Source organism: Arvicola amphibius, chromosome 10, assembly GCF_903992535.2.
Source record: "Arvicola amphibius chromosome 10, mArvAmp1.2, whole genome shotgun sequence".
Taxonomy (NCBI): domain Eukaryota; kingdom Metazoa; phylum Chordata; class Mammalia; order Rodentia; family Cricetidae; genus Arvicola; species Arvicola amphibius.
In genome coordinates, this window is record NC_052056.1 from 3038214 (window position 1) to 3056986 (window position 18773).

The window sequence follows — 18773 nt, forward strand, 5'->3', positions numbered from 1 at the left end:
AACATGTGGTACACATGGTATCCATGTAAACATGTGGTGCACATGATATCCGTGTGAACATGTGGTACACATGGTATCCATGTAAACGTGAACGTGTGCATTCCTCTACTTGTTATGAGACTGCATACCAATTGGTTCATTATACACTGAGACACTTAGTAGCAAACACTTTCACTGCACTCCTCTAGAAGGCATACTAGCTTAGACTCACCCATTTTAAGCCTTCTTAAACACCTGCACTAGCAAAAATCATCACACCAAAGCCCACTTATAATAAAGTGCTGAGCGGCTCAGGTGATGTGTTGACTGAAACCCAGAAGGATTGTTCTTTGCCCCCTAGTCTGGGAAAATATATTTCCTCAGCTTTATTTGGTGTCAGCTCAGATTTCCATTGTGACAGATGGCACAAAGCCCCAAACCAGAGCTGTCTCCTCTCCTTGGTTCCTAACAACAGCCCGAATCTAGTAGGTTTAACTCAGAAGTCTGATTTCCAGGTGTTTCCAAGGCTGTGGCCATGGATCTGTGTGGAGAAACAGTGGATTCCCAGTGCACACAGAGAGCAGGTACTCTGTGTAATGTAAGCATCATGCATCTCACAATCTCCTGCACCAAGGCTGTGTCCTCTGTGTGATGGGTGTGCCTCTATGATTCTTTTTTTGTTTTTGTTTTTTTGTATTTTCTTGAGACAGGGTTTCTCTGTGTAACAGCCCTGACTGTCCTGGAACTCACTCTGTAGACCAGGCTGGCCTTTAACTCAGAGATCCACCTGCCTCTGCCTCCCAAGTGCTGGGATTAAAGGTGTGCGCCACCACAGCCACCTGGCTTACCTCTGTGCTTCTTAGAAGCATGTGGAACCGAGGCTGCTATTTCATTATTGGTGGTGCATGCCAGGGTGTGCTAATGGTGTGGGTTACTACAGAGCGGGGCATGGTCACGGCCTTCATGACATTCTTAAAAGTTGCAAAATGCTGAACCAGTGTAATAGGACCTCTGGTTTTAGCGGTTTATAGCATTTCTTTTTGTTTCTTCCCTAAAATAGGTGCTAAAATGTTCAGACCAATCTCTTTTTCTGCCCACATTTTAGTTTTGTTTTTCAAACAATCAGCTCAAACCCTTTGATATGAGTATCTCAGAGCCTGAGTGGCCACACCCATCTCTTCCTTTGCTCGGCATTCTCTAACCTTTTCCTGTGTTCCATCACCATGGACAAAGGCGCCTACAAGACTGCACTCTTTCTTCTCCGTTTCCAAACACTCAGGCTGCAAAGCCCCTGCTCGGTATCTTACCAAGCCCACCCATGTCGGATCACCCAGGAAATGTCCCCTGAGCATCTGTTACTCCTGCCAGTCTCTTGGGAGAGGTCAGAGAGCGCTCAGATAGCACGACCCACCCAGGCGGGTGACTGGAGAATGTACAGAGCTCAAATTAATGACTCTGACGTGTGTTCTAGAATATCCAAGCAAAGGGGGTCAGTGCAAAAGAGAGGTTGTGAAAGTTTCCTTTATAGCCATCAGGGCCCCTTTGCAGCCTCTGCCTTTACCTCAGCCTGTGCTTCCTTAGCTCCTCCTCAGTCACACGCTACCCCGAGGCACACTGCTGTCTGTACGCTGCATCTTCAGTGCCTGGGCCTGTGCTGTGTGTGCGGCTGTGGTAATGAACTCTGCGCATCCTTCAAGACCTCTTTTCAGTGCCCCCCACCTATGTGCTTAACTCTCTAGCAATTGTTATTCTTATGACACCTGACCAATCATTATCACAGTTTTTTTTTTCAGTCTATATGCTTATATAAGACATGGATACGTTTATATAAATAGAGACAATGGATCTATTTCTAAAACATATCTGCGGTGCTTTATGAGCTGTAAACTATTGACTACAGGATGTGTGACCCGAAATCAAAATTCAGGTTCAGTGCGGTGTGATCACAATACACATGGAAGACTAAAGTGCACGAGAGAAGAATGAAGTCACGCTGATGGCAGGTCCGGCCAAGACACTGTGGTTAAGCCCCTAGTGTGGCTTCGAGCTCCTGGTAGTCAAGATAAAAACTGCAATTTGGGGGAAACAATTAAGAAGTTGTTTCATAGGAAAAGTAACGCTTATCTCAGCTCAGACTCCAGAAGCAGTGTTCTTGGGGCCCGCAGACCTGACCGCCTCCGGCTGCACTTGTGGCTCAGCCCTTCAGCAGCCTGGGTCTTCTGACTGTCGTGGAAAGGCTGAGTTAGTGACACAGAGTCAGCCCGGGGAGGGCAGCAGCAGGTTCCCGGGACTCTTCCGTGACTTCTCAGAGTGATAAGGGACTGACATGACCCTCCCTAGAATGGCGCTGCTGAGCCGCACCAGGAAGCAGATAGGTGGCACGGATTAGATTCCCCCCCAAGGCTCCGATACCTCGACCACACGTTTTCCTCGACCCAGGTCTGTTACTTACGAGGCTGTGTGTGACCAGATGGTAAATTGTGCCCAGCACCCATGGTGTCCTAAGCACAGAGCTGCAGGTAGGGACAGGAAAGGCCACATGTTGACTTGGCAATACTTGTCACTTACTAAGCAGGAACCAGGGGATCATGGGAGTTGCGTGGTGATTGGAAATCACAGTTCAGTGTCTCCCATGAACCATGAGAAGATAAATACTCAGAGAGACGAAGACGCTGTTCCAGAGGCACCCACACAGTTGAGTGGGGCCCGGGTCTGCAGAGAACCCATTGGTAGACCCCTATAATCAGCGCTTGGTCTTTCTCTGTCACTGTCACCCCGCCAGGATCTCCTGGTGACCTTGCCCATTAGGTCATGTTTCTCCCAACTAAAACCACCAGACAAGTGAGAACTGAAACCACTTTATCTGTAAAGTTATCAGCTGCTGGTGGCTGAGGGAATCGTGGGGGTCATATGTAAGACTGGAATGTTAGGAAAGAAAATGGATGGCACCTGCCACCTACTGTGTACATGGTTGTCAGGCTGACAACTGCTGTATACATGATTGTCAGGCTGACACCTACTGTATACATGATTGTCAGGCTGACAACTGCTGTGTACATGGTTGTCAGGCTGACACCTGCTGTGTACATGGTTGTCAACCTGACACCTACTGTATACACATGATTGTCAAGCTAACACCTACTATATATGTATACACTTGTTTGTCAACCTGACACCTACTGTATACACACGATTGTCAAGCTAACACCTACTATATATGTATACACTTGTTTGTCAACCTGACACCTACTGTATACACATGACTGTCAAGTGACACTTACTATATTTGTATACAAGATGTCAACTTGACATCTGCTGTCTATGCAGGATTGATTGTCAAGCACACAGACACAGCATTTCTAGAAATGGTGGAGACTCTGCCAAGATATGATGCAGGGAATATCCATTGCTCTCACTCTACTGAAGAAACAAAACTTACAACACCAAGAGAGTTGACCTAGGTGCTCCAGCCAGTGTCATGAAAAACCAGAATTCTAGCCCGGTGTTGTGTGACTCCCATGCAAGCTCTTGATCCCATATGAAACCAGCGGAAACACCCAGAAGAGCTAGGGGATGGCATAATTGCTGAGTTGGTGAGGTTCTGCAATGACCCTTTCCAATAGTTCAAAGTGAAGAAGAGACTCCTCGTGAGAATACACAGAAGGGTGTACATAATTACTCTCATTTATTATGTAAATTGAGGGTGGAATTAGATTTCCAAGCAGAAGGGAGTCTGTTGATAACTGTCCCTCCCTTCAGGAAAAACGTTTTAAAAATGGGCCTTAACCAAAAGCCGGATCAGTATAAATCTAGAGAGAGATGGGCACAGAGCAACAGACACATCTCTGTCCTGGTTTCACCTATGCTGCTGTGGCAAAAGTGACTCAAGAGACTCATGATGTAGCATGCTCACATCATGCCCACAGTCAGGAGCAGAGAGTACTGCATGCGTGTAGCATGCTTACATCACGTCTACAGTGAGGAGCAGAGAGTACAGCATGCGTGTAGCATGCTTACATCACGTCTACAGTGAGGAGCAGAGAGTACTGCATGTGTGTAGCATGCTTACATCATGTCTACAGTCAGGAGCAGAGAGAACTGCATACATGTAGCATGCTTACATCACTCCCACAATCAGGAGCAGAGAGAACTGTATACATGTAGCATGTTTGCACCGCGTCCACAGTCAGGAGCAGAGAGAATTGCATGCATATAGCAGTCTTATTTGCTTGCTTATTCTCAGCACCCTTCCTCCACTTGTATACAGTTCAGGAACGCTGCCTAGGGAATGGTGCTGCCTGCAGGGGGCTGGGACTTCTCAGATCAGTCAGCATAATTAATGCAATTTCTCATCCATACACTCATGGGCCAGCCCGACATAGACGACCCTTCATTGGGACTCTCGTCCCAGGTCAGTAGCCATCAAAGCCTCCTAGGTGGGGAGTGGGAGCAGGTGGAGTGGCAGGTGCTATCGTCTAAAAGAAGGGATTGGAAATGAAGCTTTGCTTTTGTTGTTTGAGAAAAAAGAGAACTTTGATGATAAAACTTGAAATTTATTTTAAATAATATCAAGAAATAAGAGAAATAGCGTGGGAATGGCCAAATGGCAGTAGGAGAGGTGATGAACATAAAAAAACAAAATAGATCACCTTTGGGTTAAAGCAACGGCTCACAGTGGTCAAGAGCACGGGCTGCTCTTGCAGATGACTTAAGTTCTATTCCCAGCACCACATGGCAGCTCACAGCTGCCTGTACCTCTTAACTCCAGGGGATCTTATGCCCTCTTCTGGTCTCCACTGGCACTGCACACACATGGCACATGGCATGTGGGGAGGAGCATCCATGCACATAAAATAATAATGAATAAAATGAATTAAATTAGATCCCAGGAAGGAGGTGAAAACAGAGCTAGCAAAGCAAGAACAACGGGAAGTATGAAACCCAGAGGGTGCAATGAAATAGCTCACCCAAGCAATTATGTATATTGATAAAATATTTCACACACACTGAAATAATTGATAATAAACAGCTAGAATGAGACATATTAATCAAAAGCTAACAAGAATCTAAAAAAATTAAAATAAAACATTGACAAATAAGATTTTAGGCAAAAAGCCCTATTAGGGATGACAGAGGTTTATTATGTAATATTGAATTCATAGAAAAGGCATAATGATGATAAACACATGTACCTAGTAACGTAGCCTCAAAATTAATAAACAACAATGAGGGAAACAGACAAATCCATTTCAGTGTGTGAGTCTGATTTACCTTTCTCAGTAATTGGTAAGTCAAAGACAGAATTGTGTGTGTGTGTGTGTGTATGTGTGCGCGCGTGTGTGCGCATGTACGTGTGGACGTGAGTTCTAGAACTCTGCAGCCAGCAGGTAACGTGCTTTTAGGGACGCAAAGGGACATTTACAAATATCACCTTGGTGTCTGCCATCTCAAAGGCTAACAAGGCAGAGTGTTAAAGATCAGTGTTGTAGTAGACCTTGCTCTCTAGCCAAGCTGAATAGAATTAAAGGCAAATGCCAAGAGGGTAGATTAACGTAAGCCGCAGGCCATCAATTATAAATTTGAAAGTTTCAAAAACAGCTTTGAGGAAGTCCTTTGCTTGGGGTCAAATTTCAGTTTGTGGTATTGAGCACTTCTGAAATTCCTGCTCTCTGCTGGGCCTGCTTTGTAAACAGGGTTCTGCCCTCATCTGGAGGCCAAATGTTGAGTCCCTAGGTAGTCTTAGATACAGGTTGGCTCACTTGCCCCAGGCCTGTTTTACAACAGGCCTTCGATGTGGCTTTGGGGGTGCATTTTATTATATAGTCCACATTTTTCATAGCCAAGAGTTACTCTTCTGCTGTGGAGGCATCTTGCAGGTATTCTCCATCAGTTCAGTTCATGTTGAATCGTACCCTCTAGAAGGGCTTTGGAACTGGAAATGTTGGCCCATGCTAGGGCTTGTGTACAATGATGGTGTAGTCTGGTATTGACAGCACAGTACCCTTTTCCCTAATTTCAGCCACTATCCATTCATATTTTCCTGGCAACCGATGAACTCAACTGGATCAGAATCTTGTTTTATGGAACTAGAAGAGGGTTTTCTGGTTTTTTAAAATTGCATGTTAATTTATTTATTGTGTAGGCAGATGGGGGCTCTCCATAGCTAGTGTGTGAAGTCAGAGGACACTTGGGTGTGTCATTTCTCGCCCATCACCATGTGGGTCCTGAGGATCACACTCAAGTTGTCAGGCTGGGCAGCAAGTGTCTTTACCCACTGACTCATCTCCCCAGACACAGAGTCTTCATGACTTTTTCCCACCCTGCTCACGTGTGTCTCTTCCACACATAGGCATTAAGAATAACATAATTGGGAACTCTATATGGTGGTGTACTTATATGTTTTAGGATCCAGTTGGCTGAAATAGAATTTTTAAACCTATGGGCTATTAATCATGTGGTATAAGATACAGAAAAGGCAGGAGGGTCTCTGGCCCCTCGCCCCTTTGCTGTTCTTGGAACCATATTGACACAACATGGCTGTTTCCCTACAGATCAGCTTCTCAGGAGGAGGCTGAACACACAGTGTCTTATCTTCGTTGGCTTATGATTTATTCAACAGAAGCACCTCCAAAAGGCTCTTAAAATAAAAGATAAATCAAGCTCTTCTGTACACAGGAAGAGGCAGCCCTGGAAATTGAATTCATTATTTCATTTTAGCAGAGTTGACTCCGCAAACCCTCTTGTGTGGGTGCTTTTTCCTCTCCGGGTTGTTACTGTTGGCCAAGTGTTTCCACACACATTATCTCATTGACTTTTTGCCTCCTCTCTGCGATAGTTCACTTAATTAGTCACAGGAAAATAAGAGTAACTCCAGAGGAGGCAGTGCTTACCCCCCGGTAAGAGCCCAAACACGCATGCGCTGACTCCCAAGAGGGCCTTCCATTTTCATCACTGAGTTCTCTGTGCTTGCTGTACTTAAAGACGCCTTCGCACGCCTCAGAAATTCCTAATGACTCTAAAATTCCACAGTGTAAAGCTTGGCCTTACCAAGGTGCTCGGGCTTCTCCTCCATCTGACCTCAGCATCCCTGCCCACTCCTCTTCTCCATCCTCCATCTGCATCTCCCACGTCCATTCTTCATCCTCCTCCTCCATTTCTACCCGCATCTTAACGCCCCATCTGAATCCCTCTTCTTCTTCTCCAGCCCCCATTTCCATTCCCTGTCTCTTTGAATAAACCTACTGACAGCTGAGTCACATTCACTATAAGAGTGTTTTGAGTCCCCTATGCCTTATTTTAAATTCCCTGTTTAGTAGCTTGTACAAATATAGTTATTAATTTATTCTTGAGTGTGTATGTGTGTGTGTGTATGTGTGCAGTTCTTTGAATTGAACACAGGTCTTCATTGTTTTAAATACAGAATTTTATTTTCCTTTCCATTGACAACCATACATTAGTATCCCAGGATGATGGCGGAACTCCTTAGGAAGGTATCCACGTAATCCCGGGAGGCAGCAGAATGCCTTCTGTGTACTTTTCCTTATTGCAGCCGGCAAACATTGTTAGTTATTTCCGTAGCTGCCCAGTGCTCTTTTTTAAAAAAACTTTTTATTCATTTTACATACCAACCACAGTTCCCCTTCCTTTACCTCCTCCTGCTCCCCTTCATCCCCCCATCTGCTCCTCCCTAAAGGGTAAGGTCTCCCATGGAGAGTCAACAAAGCCTGGCACATTAAGTTGAGGCAGGACGAAGCCCCTTCCCCCTGCATCAAGAGTGAGCAAGGCATCCCACCATAGGGAATGGGCTCCAAAAAGCCAACTCATGTGCCAGTGATAGATCCTGGTCCCCACTGCCAGGGGCCCCTCAAACAGACACAACTGTTACCCAAATGCGAAGGTCCAGTTCAGTCCCATGCACTCCCACGCAGGCTCTCCAGCTATTGGTCTAGAGTCCATGAGCTCCCAGGAGCTCGGGTCTGCTTTCTCTGTGGATTTCCCCATCATGATCTTGACCATCCCCCCCCCATTTGCTTGTATAATCCCTCCTCCCTCTCTTTGCTTGCAAAGCAGATACTTTATAGACCGAGCATTCTCCCCAGCCCTATTTACATCCTTTTGTGATCTGTAATTAGCACGCTCTTGATGATGTTTTTATAACTCTAATCTTTTATATAAGCACATCAGTAATTTTTCAAGGGATACGTTTTAATTTTATACATTTTTAAATTAATAAGTAAAAGTGATAGTAACTGAAACGGAACCCAAATATCTACAGGAGTCTGAGCCACAGCAGTGGCAGAGCTAATTCTCTTCAACTTGGAGGATGCTTCACTTGAGGGTGGAGATCAGTGCATCTGGCTCTCTTTTGCCCAGGATGTTGTTTCTCCTGCTGTGACTTACTGAGCTTGGCCACAGGCTGGTGCTTCTGGACCGGTCCAGGAGGGAGGCTGCTCCAGAGCTGTGACTGGCGTGCACTCTGCTGTAGTAGTTAGCCTGTAGCTGCTGACTGAGTCTGTCCCTGTTCCCTTTCAGATCCTACTCTATGGAGCACAGACCACGTCCGGCAGTGGCTGGAATGGGCAGTGAAAGAATACGGCCTCCTAGACGTGGACGTCTTGTTATTCCAGAATATTGACGGGAAGGAGCTGTGCAAGATGACAAAAGATGATTTCCAGCGGCTCACTCCGAGCTACAACGCCGACATCCTTCTCTCGCATCTCCACTACCTCAGAGAGAGTAAGCTGCCTGCCCCCAGTAGCCACGCTTGTTGCCATGGTCGTAGGCCCAACTTCAGGAGGTTCAGACAGGGTGGCCCCCAGCATCCTCTTGCTCTCACTGAGCGCCCATGTCTGACCTGAGTAAACCACACAGTAGAGCTTAGCGCTTCCTGATGTAGACAACAGTGAAGACTCTTCTGGAGACAGGGCCGCAGCCTTCTCCCTCCTCCGAGGAAAATGGAATGTTGTAGAGAAGTAACCACACCCTCCACAGAGTCTATGATGTTCGAAGCTGGAAGGCAGCCAAGCCTCCTCCTGGGTGGGATTGTGGGTAGTTACCTTGCTTAGAGCTGTGTGAAACCCCTTCTGCATCCAACCTGAACACCAAATGGGAGGTTGTTCACTTGAGAGCATAGGTTCCTGTCGGCCAGTATCGGCATATGTCTGAAAAATGCTGCATGCCCTAGTGCCTACAGCTCTGAACACAGCCCCAGAGGATCCCAATACAAGTGTGTAGGGTGTCTCCTTGGTGGCTTTGCCTGGCATCCCATGCCTGTTTCTCCCGTGTGAAGTTGCCCCCTTTCATATTTAATGCCTTAACCAGTATCGCAGGGTTTAGATGTTTCCAGCACTCCAAGGTGAGGGTGGGGAGGTATGTTTTCTTTTCTTTCCTCTTTGATTCCGTTTATTTTTAAGAAAGGTCGTCCTCCCTCTTCTCATCTCAATGTTGCTCTGTGTTTTGTTTTGTAGCTCCCCTTCCACATTTGACTTCCGATGACGTTGATAAGGCTTTACAAAACTCTCCACGGTTAATGCATGCTAGAAACACAGGTAATGCTAGCCCTCTCCCACCCCCAGGAAAAGCGTAGGGCCCTGTCCACAGGTGCATGCTTTCGAGTGAAATCCACAGGTTAGAGTTAGAAGTCAGACACATAGGTGAAGAGAGGGGGTGTTGGGTATGTGAACACTTCAGCCATTTCTTCCACTACAGCCCCTTAGCCATGAAAGGATTTTCGTTTTGATTGTTTGTTTTGCTTTTGGACCAATTGTACAAATCCTCCTACATGTGCCACTTTGAGTCCCAATCCACCAGTCCCATTGCCTATGGAGATGCAAAGCTCCCTGCTATAACCCTACCCCCAGATCTTTTAGTCTCTGTTTTCATTCTAAAGCGGTGCTTTCTAGGATTCCTTGGTGTTTCTCAGACAGGTTTGGCCTATTGGACTTGCCTCGATTTGATCTTCTGCACAGATTTATATGTTTGCAGAGGGCCATGGAAGGAATGTTTCATATACTTTGCAAACCCTTAACCTTATCCCAAGGGAAACCCTGCTACAATATTGGAGAATATAAAACTGGCCCCCGATTCACCGCCTTCCTTTCTGTCTCTAACTACAGGGTCTACACTTGTGTCTGTTGCATGCTGGAGCCGAGCAGGGCTTACAATGGCCCTTGTCCTGACTAACCTCCCTTCCTGCTCTCAGTACACTTGGGGTTCTCTGGATAAATGTGTTACTCATGTTCCATGTACAGATCCAGCTCCCCCTCCTGATGGTGTCCCAGGGGGTGCGTGGCCACTTGCTGCTCACCTCCTGGATTAGCGTAGAACCACTCCCTACCATGCTCTACCAGCGCTGAGCTAGGGCTGAGAGCAGTAAGAGCCAGGAAACCTCTGTCTCCTTGTAAGCAAGCAAGCAGGCACTATCACGGGTCTCCCCGACTGAGCAAGGCAACAGCTTACCACTTATGCTCCTTCTAGTTTCAAGTGTCCAATCTCACATGAACTGAGCCTCAGTTTGTATTCATAGTAGATAATTGGTTTGTCTTAATCTTCGGCCACCGAAAAGTACTGTGAAGTGCTTTAAGTTGTTTCTTCTCAGTCTGCAGAGAACCTATCAACCTGCTAATGACCTGTGGCCAAAATTAGCAAAGAATCATCCCCTCGTAGGAAACACCTTTGAGCCACACACAGACTCATGGCGTGATCATTTAGAAATTCTTTAACAGTGACTGAATATTCCACAAAACTTCAGAATTCATTAATTTTATTTTAGCTGTACCTAGAGGCACTCCAAAGACAAAGATGATAAATTTCCAAAGGACTTAATGCCTAAGGGGAAATTTCCTCATTTGGGGAAGATGGCTGTTGATTAAGGAAAATAAGGAGAATCATGTATTTGAATAGAGATACTGATTAATTCTGAATACATTCCATAGAGTCTTACTAAAAAAAAATGTATAATTCCTTTCAAGATCTGCTTTCCAAGACCTATTAAGATATTTTGTGAGGCCAGGCGGTGGTGGTGGTGCATGCCTTTAACCCCAGCACTTGGGAGACAGAGACAAGTTGATCTCTGTGAGTTCAAGGCCAGGCTGGTCTACAGAGCGAGTTCCAGGGCAGGTTCCAAAGCTACATAGAAACCCTGTCTCGGAAAAAAAAATTAAAAATAAAATAAAATTTAATAAAATAAGAAGATTGCTGGTGGGGACACAGTGGGGCTCCATCAAGAAGCCCACAAAGAAATAAAAAAGAATAATAAACAAAGCATAGTATTTCATACACATGGGAGACTCAAGTCCACATCCAGGGTCCGAGTCCGACCCGGGGCTCCTGTTCGCCAAAAGCTCTTACTGATGTTGCAAGGCCTCCCCAAGAGTGCAGGGAAAGGAAGGTTGGCACTGATGCTCAGGTTGACAGTCACCTCGAAGGACCTTCACACGTTGTCTTTCCTTTTGTCTGCAGGGGGTGCAGCTTTTATTTTCCCAAATACTTCAGTATATCCCGAAGCTACGCAAAGAATTACAACTAGGCCAGGTACGCTAATGCCCCCGGGTGATTCCGTCATTGAGAGAGAGAGTCCCAGATGTTCAGCTTAGATCCAGGACCTCCGCCCGTGACCCAGGAGCGTGTCCTAGATCCAGAATGAAGTGCATTGTGCCAGCCTTTTCTCTGTCCCTGTTGATGCCTCAGCTGCTGCATTCAGAGACCACAGTAGAGGGGCCAAGCTGTGGAGGCAGAAACAGATAAGGGACTTATGTAATAGCTTTGAGTATTTAGGCCAACACCTAAAATAGGAACACTTGCTCTATCACGTTAAGGGAAGGATTGATGTACAACCTGTCCCTTGTGAGAGAAGAGCAGTTCCAAAATCAGGGATTCTCAGCGCCCATTTTTCCCCCAGTGGAGAAGCATCCAGCATTGAATACTAACATCAGAGTTACACTTTATGGGTTTTATTGATGATTTAATTAAGGAATTTATTTACTTACTGTTCATGTAAAAATGAACATTTGTTTAATGTCAATCACATAGTTAGCCTCTGGAAACGGAAAACTGAACCAGGCTCCAACAACTGTCTGTCTTCAGAAGGCTTGCTTGCACATTCCGCTGGTAGGGAGGTTTAGCACAATGTTCTACAAGATGTTTTAATGGTGTTACCTGGAGCCAGAGATAGCCAAGAATGGTCAGGGTTTCAGGTGAACTGCTAGAGCAGGCTACTAAGGCACTGCCTAGAATCTGGAGGCCTGGGAGTAGGCCCACATGAACACAACCAGGAAGCCTTCAGGGGACTGGCCAGGGAGAGAACACTGTGAACTGGGGATATATTCCTCTTAAACACCACCCCCTCATAGGGGCCAGGACTACCCTGTAGGCTAGAATTCCTCAACACTGAGGGAATCCTAGTCCTAGAAAGCACAGTGAATTTCCCATACTCCTGCCCTGGTCCAGCATACATGTCTTCCCCAGCCAGACTGCTTCTCCTTGATTCTTGGCATGTCCAGCCTGCATGAGTCTAGCTGGCCTGGTCTCCAGGCTCAGAAGCTTTTTCTTTCGAGGGAGGAAGCTAGACCAGGGCTGGGAGCTGGGTGAATGGTAGCAATAGGAACACTTCCTGGAGCTCTTTTGTAGCTTGGTCCTTCTCTGTAGCTGCCATGGCAATGTCAGGCTAGTGATTTTCTCTTCTCTGGTCTGGGAGAGAAAGCTTATCTCTCTGTTCCCAGAAACCTCCTGAAAATGCACAGCCAATGTCCCCTGTCACGTGAGAGGTCACTGAAGTAATGGATCAGACCCAGTGTCTGTTTGACTCAAACAGCCCCAAAGAATCCTGCCAAGAGCACTGAGAGCACAGAGCAGATGCCCTTTCTCCTGCTCCAGGACTTCCTGGACTTGATGCCTACCAGTGAATCTTGTGGTATACCCAAGGGAGGGTAGAAATGCACATGAATGATTCCGGGCTCTTTCAAAAAATGCTTCTACACATTTAGTTAAAAATAAATAAAGAAACGCTCCCTGCAGGACATTTGCCCTTTAAGATCCATTAGCCAATTTAAAAGATATGTTTGTTTAAAGCCACCTCAGGAATGCTGCTGGCTGGATTTCAAGGCCAGGCTTTGTGAGCCACTGTGGTAAGCTGGTTGGCGAGACAGGACGAGGGGCCCTGTCGCTCCCTTGTTTGTAGGGTGGTGGTGTTACGTCTAGGTTCATTTTCTGAACCAGTTTTTAAAAAAATGAAAAGGTAGGGGTACAGCAAGTAACAAACCCAGCTGACAGAATCAGCCTGTGGGGAAAGACACACACCCCGCAAGGCACAGAAGGAAGGACCCAGCAGACAGAAGCAGCAGGGTGGGGCAAGGGGGCTGCCCCTTGTGTGTCCACATCCACCCCAGTTCTCTAATTCAGCACTAGGGACAGAAGCTGGTGGACGCCTCAGAGCAAGCCAGGCTTCTAGGTCGTCAGTCCACTCTCTTCCAAACTTTTCTACTCTAGAGCCGTTTCTCCAGATTCCCTGCAAAACAAAACAAAAACAGAAAACTGCAAGACTTCTGTGTTTCATGAGATCAAATTAAATGGCATTTTCATCCTTTTGGCAGGATGTCTCCACCCACACCTCCTATGCCCTGAATCCCGCTGCCAAATTCTTCCTCTCCACCCAATCTCCTTTCCTTCTGAGCCAAGTCACCTACTTCTAAGTTACCACCTCCACTGTGCCCTCTATCCTTCCTCCCTTCCTTATTTCCTCTCTTTTTTATGGTCAAACTTCTGCAAAGGGTTATTTATTCAAGAGCTGTGTGGCCATACATCGTGGCCTGTGGGCTCCATCCTCTCTCCCTCTTTTGTGTCTTAGCCATCTCTTCTGTGCTTGTTACTTTGCTCTCCGCAGTTCCAGATCGAGACCGCAGCTTCCCCCACCCATCTTTGTTGAATAAGCACCTGGATTGGTTCCCTGCTAGGATGCTGGCAACATCCTTAGCTCTGTGGTTGGGTGATCAGTCTTTCACAATGTCTGGGCTTCTCAGGTTCTGTAGTTACAGTCACCCCAAACCCTTCTCCCAACTCCTCTATACACAGTTTTTCTCTCTCTAAGTCTACTTCTTTGGAAGCCACAGACCCTTGGGGTCTCGGGTTAAAGTGTCAAAATTGGAGACAGGCACTAGTGACAGAATCTTCGTAGGCAGTGTAACCTACCCTGTTCTTTCATGGGTTGGTCATGGGAAATCTGGTCTATTACATGGAAGATAGCATGCAGGCTCTTCCTTTCCTCCTTCATCCTCATGGTAACTCTATAGTATGATACACACCCAGGGTGTTACCAAAATCATTTGGAGTGTGTAACCACCACACACAGCATTGTGTGGACTATGACCTTGAAGCTAGTGCCTTTGGGGGCCTTCCTCCATAGAACCCTGAAATTTGGTGCTGCTGAGCATGACCGAGCTAGGTGAGCCCACAGCTGCTGCACCCCTCTGTCAGGTGCTATGTGAACTTCAGGCCTTAGCAGTTGGCTTATTGCCTTCTTTGCTTGTCCTGTGTTTCTCTACAGCTGCAGAAATTTGTAAGCATAGTTAAAAGCCCACAGTCGTCATCCATAAATACAGTCTCTGTGTGTCTGAAATAGAGGTGAGGAAGAATTTAGAAAGATCTGGATGAAGAAGAAGATGCAGGTTAATTACCCCAAGGCTGAATCTAAAACTCCTATTTTTCAGATCTGTATAGATCCGTTCTAGCAAGTAACTCTTGTCTTCCTCATTAGCTTCAAATGCATGAGACGAGGCACAACCATTCCTTCCCATGCCCTTCCTTCCTCCAAGAGATCACCAGAGACATCTTGTAGACCTGGTATAGATTCTGCAGAATGAGGGAGACTGTTCTAAGAGCCAAGTCTTGGTCCTTTAAAATGCAAAGTGTCCCTGTGGAGGCCACAGGAGCTGGCAAGCCCCTCCAGTGATCTGAGCCAAGGGAGAAAGCAACTTAGTAGAACTTACCCCTCACTGGGAAGGGAGGCAGGATGCTGGAATGGTTCTCCGATGTCCTAAGAAGAATGTGGTAGAAAGAACCTCATTCAGAATTAGAAACAGATCCCAGCTTCCCCCAAACACACAAAGTTCCTGTGTGTGAGGGTCTCCACCAGACAAGCACCCCCTTTGTATCTTCACGTTGCTGTTTTCATATGGATCATAGCATACACCATGCTTCCATGGCTACCCCAGACTGCCCATGGGATTGCTTTAATAGGTTCAGGCTCTTCGATCATTTTCAATAGCTGCCACAGCAGAGTGAATTGTGCCAGAAAGTTACTTCCTATGCACAAGTGTGTGAGCCAACTACTTTGAAGAAGACAACTCAAAAGAAAGTGGTATGGGCATTAGACTTCTCATCAAATTTAAATGTAAAGTAATTTAGTTTTTATTAAAACCCCTGTGCTCTTCTATTAGGCTGAGCAGCAAAGGCTCATGGGTAATGGTCTTCTAAGCAGTCAGGGGTAGGGGTATGAGGTGCTGGCTCTGCCACCATCCTGATTGTTCCCCATCCCCAGAAATTTCCAAGGTCAGCATTTCCCGAGGTCATCTCCCACGGGAGGAGGCTGAGTGTCACAGCGTGTGACCAGTAGCTGATAAGGAAATATTGGCATAGACTCTCGTGAAAGCAAACAAGACCAGCGTATCTACCAGAGCAGTGTGTTTGTGAACATGGTAATTGCTTGTCCATGCAGACACCTCAAATTCTTGGCTGGAAGATGAACTCTGCCTGGTGGTTGTTATTTCCGAGGGACGGGTGGACATGGCTATTCATCTTTCAAAGGATTTTATGAATAAGAAACTTCCCCATATGAGTTCTACAGCGGTGGCTGGTGTTTTTCCAACCCCGCTTCACGAGCAGCGCTTTTCTGGGTACATTTGACAAACTCGCGGCTCTCTGGTACTCCTACCTGTGTTCTTCCAGCCCAGGCCCTAGAGAACCTTCTCTCTAGTCCCTCTAGAACCTTCCGTGCCAGTCTCTTGTATAGTTGTAGTTACAGCTGCACAATCAGGCTAGCATTCCTGAAGTCGTCAATTTGAGAATGGTGAATTTTATAAGAATTCTTACAGTGAGAAATTTCAGGGTGCATATGCCTGGGCTGGGACCTTATCAGGTTTCTGGCTGTGCTCTGTAAGTCCAGGGTTGGAGCCTGCATCCCTAACGCTCAGGTGTGTCTGTGGTTGATGATCCATGGATCACACTTTGAGAAGCAAGGATTTAGGACACACTTCTGTGATACTACTGTTTCCACTAGGTGAACAGGCCTCTGTTTGTGTGTCTTTCTGCCTCTGAACTGGGGAGGAAGTTTGCTTTCTTTCTAGGATGATTTCTGTCATAATACTCTGGTTAACCAGCTTTTAAAAAAATAACTATTACTATGTTGTATTTATTTTGAGGTGTTTTGGTGGGGTGCGTGCATGGCACACAGGTGGAAGTTAGGGTACAGCGTAGCTGGGTTGAATCTCTCCTTCACAGTGCAGGTTCTGGGGATCCAGTCCGAAAACAAGGCTTGGAAGTGAGCACCTTTGCCTACGGAGGCCTCTCAACTGAATCCAGCCCCCATGTCCCACCTTAATTTTTCGTTTTAGGAAGAAAACTGCAACAGGTTGAGAATCTATTTTCAGAATGTTTCCAGAGATGTAAGACGAGATTTAGCTATAAATTGATGGCAGCTACAGATTTCATTCCCACAAGTTGTCCCAACTCTAGAGAAGCTGAGGGTCCCAGAATGCAGAAGTGCTCCTGAGAGGAGAGCGAGCAGCAGCAGGGTTTCCAAAAGGAAACTGTCTCACTCTGCAAAGCCCAGGAGGGTAGAATTTCACAGGCCACACCAGTCGCAATGCCTGCAGCCAAACAGGCTGACTGAATTAAGGCTTTCTGTGTCGGGTTTCATGTTGTCCTCTTCGGGGTATGAACATAGGAATGGGTGCACACTCTGTAGCACAGTGGGGTTCTTTGAAAGCTGATCCAGCAGATTGCCAGGTTTAAGTAAGCTTAAATGATTTACTTAAAGAGACACCCAGAGTAATGGCACCACTCTGTCCTCCAAGTGAGAATTCCGTGCAGTCCCTGTTGTCTGGCAGAAGCAAGCCGGCTGAGGGGTGGGGCCGTGGCTTTCAGTGGCCTACACTGGCACTTGACATTGTACCGAGACCCACCAACCAAACAAGGAAGTTTTGTTTTTAATTTCATTTACAATTTTGCTTTTGTTCTGAGAGAGGGTCTTACCCCAGAGCCCAGACTGGTCTAGAACTTACGGCAATCCTCCTGCCTGAGCCTCCCAAGTGCCAGGATCATAGACATGAGCCATCACACCCAGATCTAGTTTGGTTTTGGAGGTAGCGTGTCATGTAACCCAGGTTGGCTTCTAACTTTCTATGCAACGGAGGAAGGCTCTGAGCTGATCCTCTGCTTCCCAAGTGCTGGGCTCACAGGTCTGTCCCACCACACCTGGATGGCAGTTTTGAAACAGCCCTGCAGTATAAGTGCATGCAGAAATGGGCATCCTATATGCATGGTTAGTAGGAGCGAGCACAGCCATGCTTCTGGGATCTGGTTCTGAAAGAAAACTGCAGTGACTTACGCTTGATGCTCAGTGGCAGATCCTTCTCTGAGAACACAGAACTGTAGTTATTAAATTTGCAAATGTGGTGTGCAATGAAGGCTCATGGCACAAGTAATACTATGTTTAAACAGTTAACAAAGAATTGGCACACACTTATGCTCAGGGTTATTGTTAATTATGCTGTAGGACAATCATTTCAGTCCTGAATTTGTTTCATGCAATTCATCTTAGAGAGATATTAAATTCTCTTAGAAAACAAAAAAGAGAGGCCTTTTGCCTAGATAAATAACCAAGCCAGTTAAGACTGACAATATTAATGGCTAAGATTATCAAGGGGAAGTGGAGGGAGCCTGGGGAAGCAGCTCACAGGAGGATAAGAAGGCCGTTCTTGTTTCCAAGAAGAGGATGGAAAACAGGAGCATGAAGGTTGCTGGGTGGATTTGGGGTGATCCTGGGCAAGACCCAATGGATACATGCCAGTCATGGGATTTGGGGTGATCCCAGGCAAGAACCAATGGATACGTGCCTGTCATGGGATTTGGGTGCTCCCAGGCAAGAACCAATAGATACGTGCCAGTCGTGGGCTTTCGGGTGATCCAAGGCAAGAACCAATGGGCTCCTGCCAGTTGTGGGTTTGGGGTGATCCCAGGCAAGAACCAATGGGCTCTTGCCAATCATGGGCTCTGGGTTCTGAAGATGATGGAAGTGTAGATTCCGATGAGTCCTGTAACATGTCAGACTGTGAGAGAAGCAGTCCTATGGTGCTGAGTCTGATCATAGGAAAAGGCTGTAGGCCGTGAGCAGGAGAGGCCTGGGAGATGCTCAGCCAGGAAAGCGTTTGCTATGCAAGCCTGGGGACCTGAGTCTGATTCCAGTTTCCGTGTAGAGAGCTGAGATCTGCACCTGGTGACATGTGCTTTTCAGCTTAACTAAAGCAGCAATCCCTAGATGAGCCCCCATGACCCAATGTCAAAAGCTGTTTTAAAAAAAAGTGAATGGCACGTGAGGACAATTCTAAGGCTGGCCTTTCTAGCTCTACATGCATGTGCACTGCAGTGTATAATACATGTAACACACACACACACACACACACACACACACACACACACCAGAAAACAAAGTCTAGAAGAATCTACCAATGGTAGTTTTCAGCTATATGGAAATGAGAATTTTAGATAGTAAAATATACAACTATATAAAATACACAAGGTGC

At 46.4% G+C, this 18773-nt stretch overlaps 1 protein-coding gene across 2 annotated transcripts in view; it reads left to right on the plus strand.

Annotated features, from left to right (window-relative positions):
- The window catches only part of Erg (ETS transcription factor ERG), a 96134-nt gene that overhangs the window by 65818 nt on the left and 11543 nt on the right, over window positions 1-18773 (plus strand). Inside the window, exons 4-6 of one of the 2 annotated variants that reach the window (XM_038346432.1) lie at window positions 8512-8715; window positions 9447-9527; window positions 11440-11511. In XM_038346432.1, the coding sequence (XP_038202360.1) occupies window positions 8512-8715; window positions 9447-9527; window positions 11440-11511 (357 nt within the window). The remainder of the gene's footprint in view (window positions 1-8511; window positions 8716-9446; window positions 9528-11439; window positions 11512-18773) is intronic. The other variant, XM_038346433.1, reaches the window with a different exon arrangement.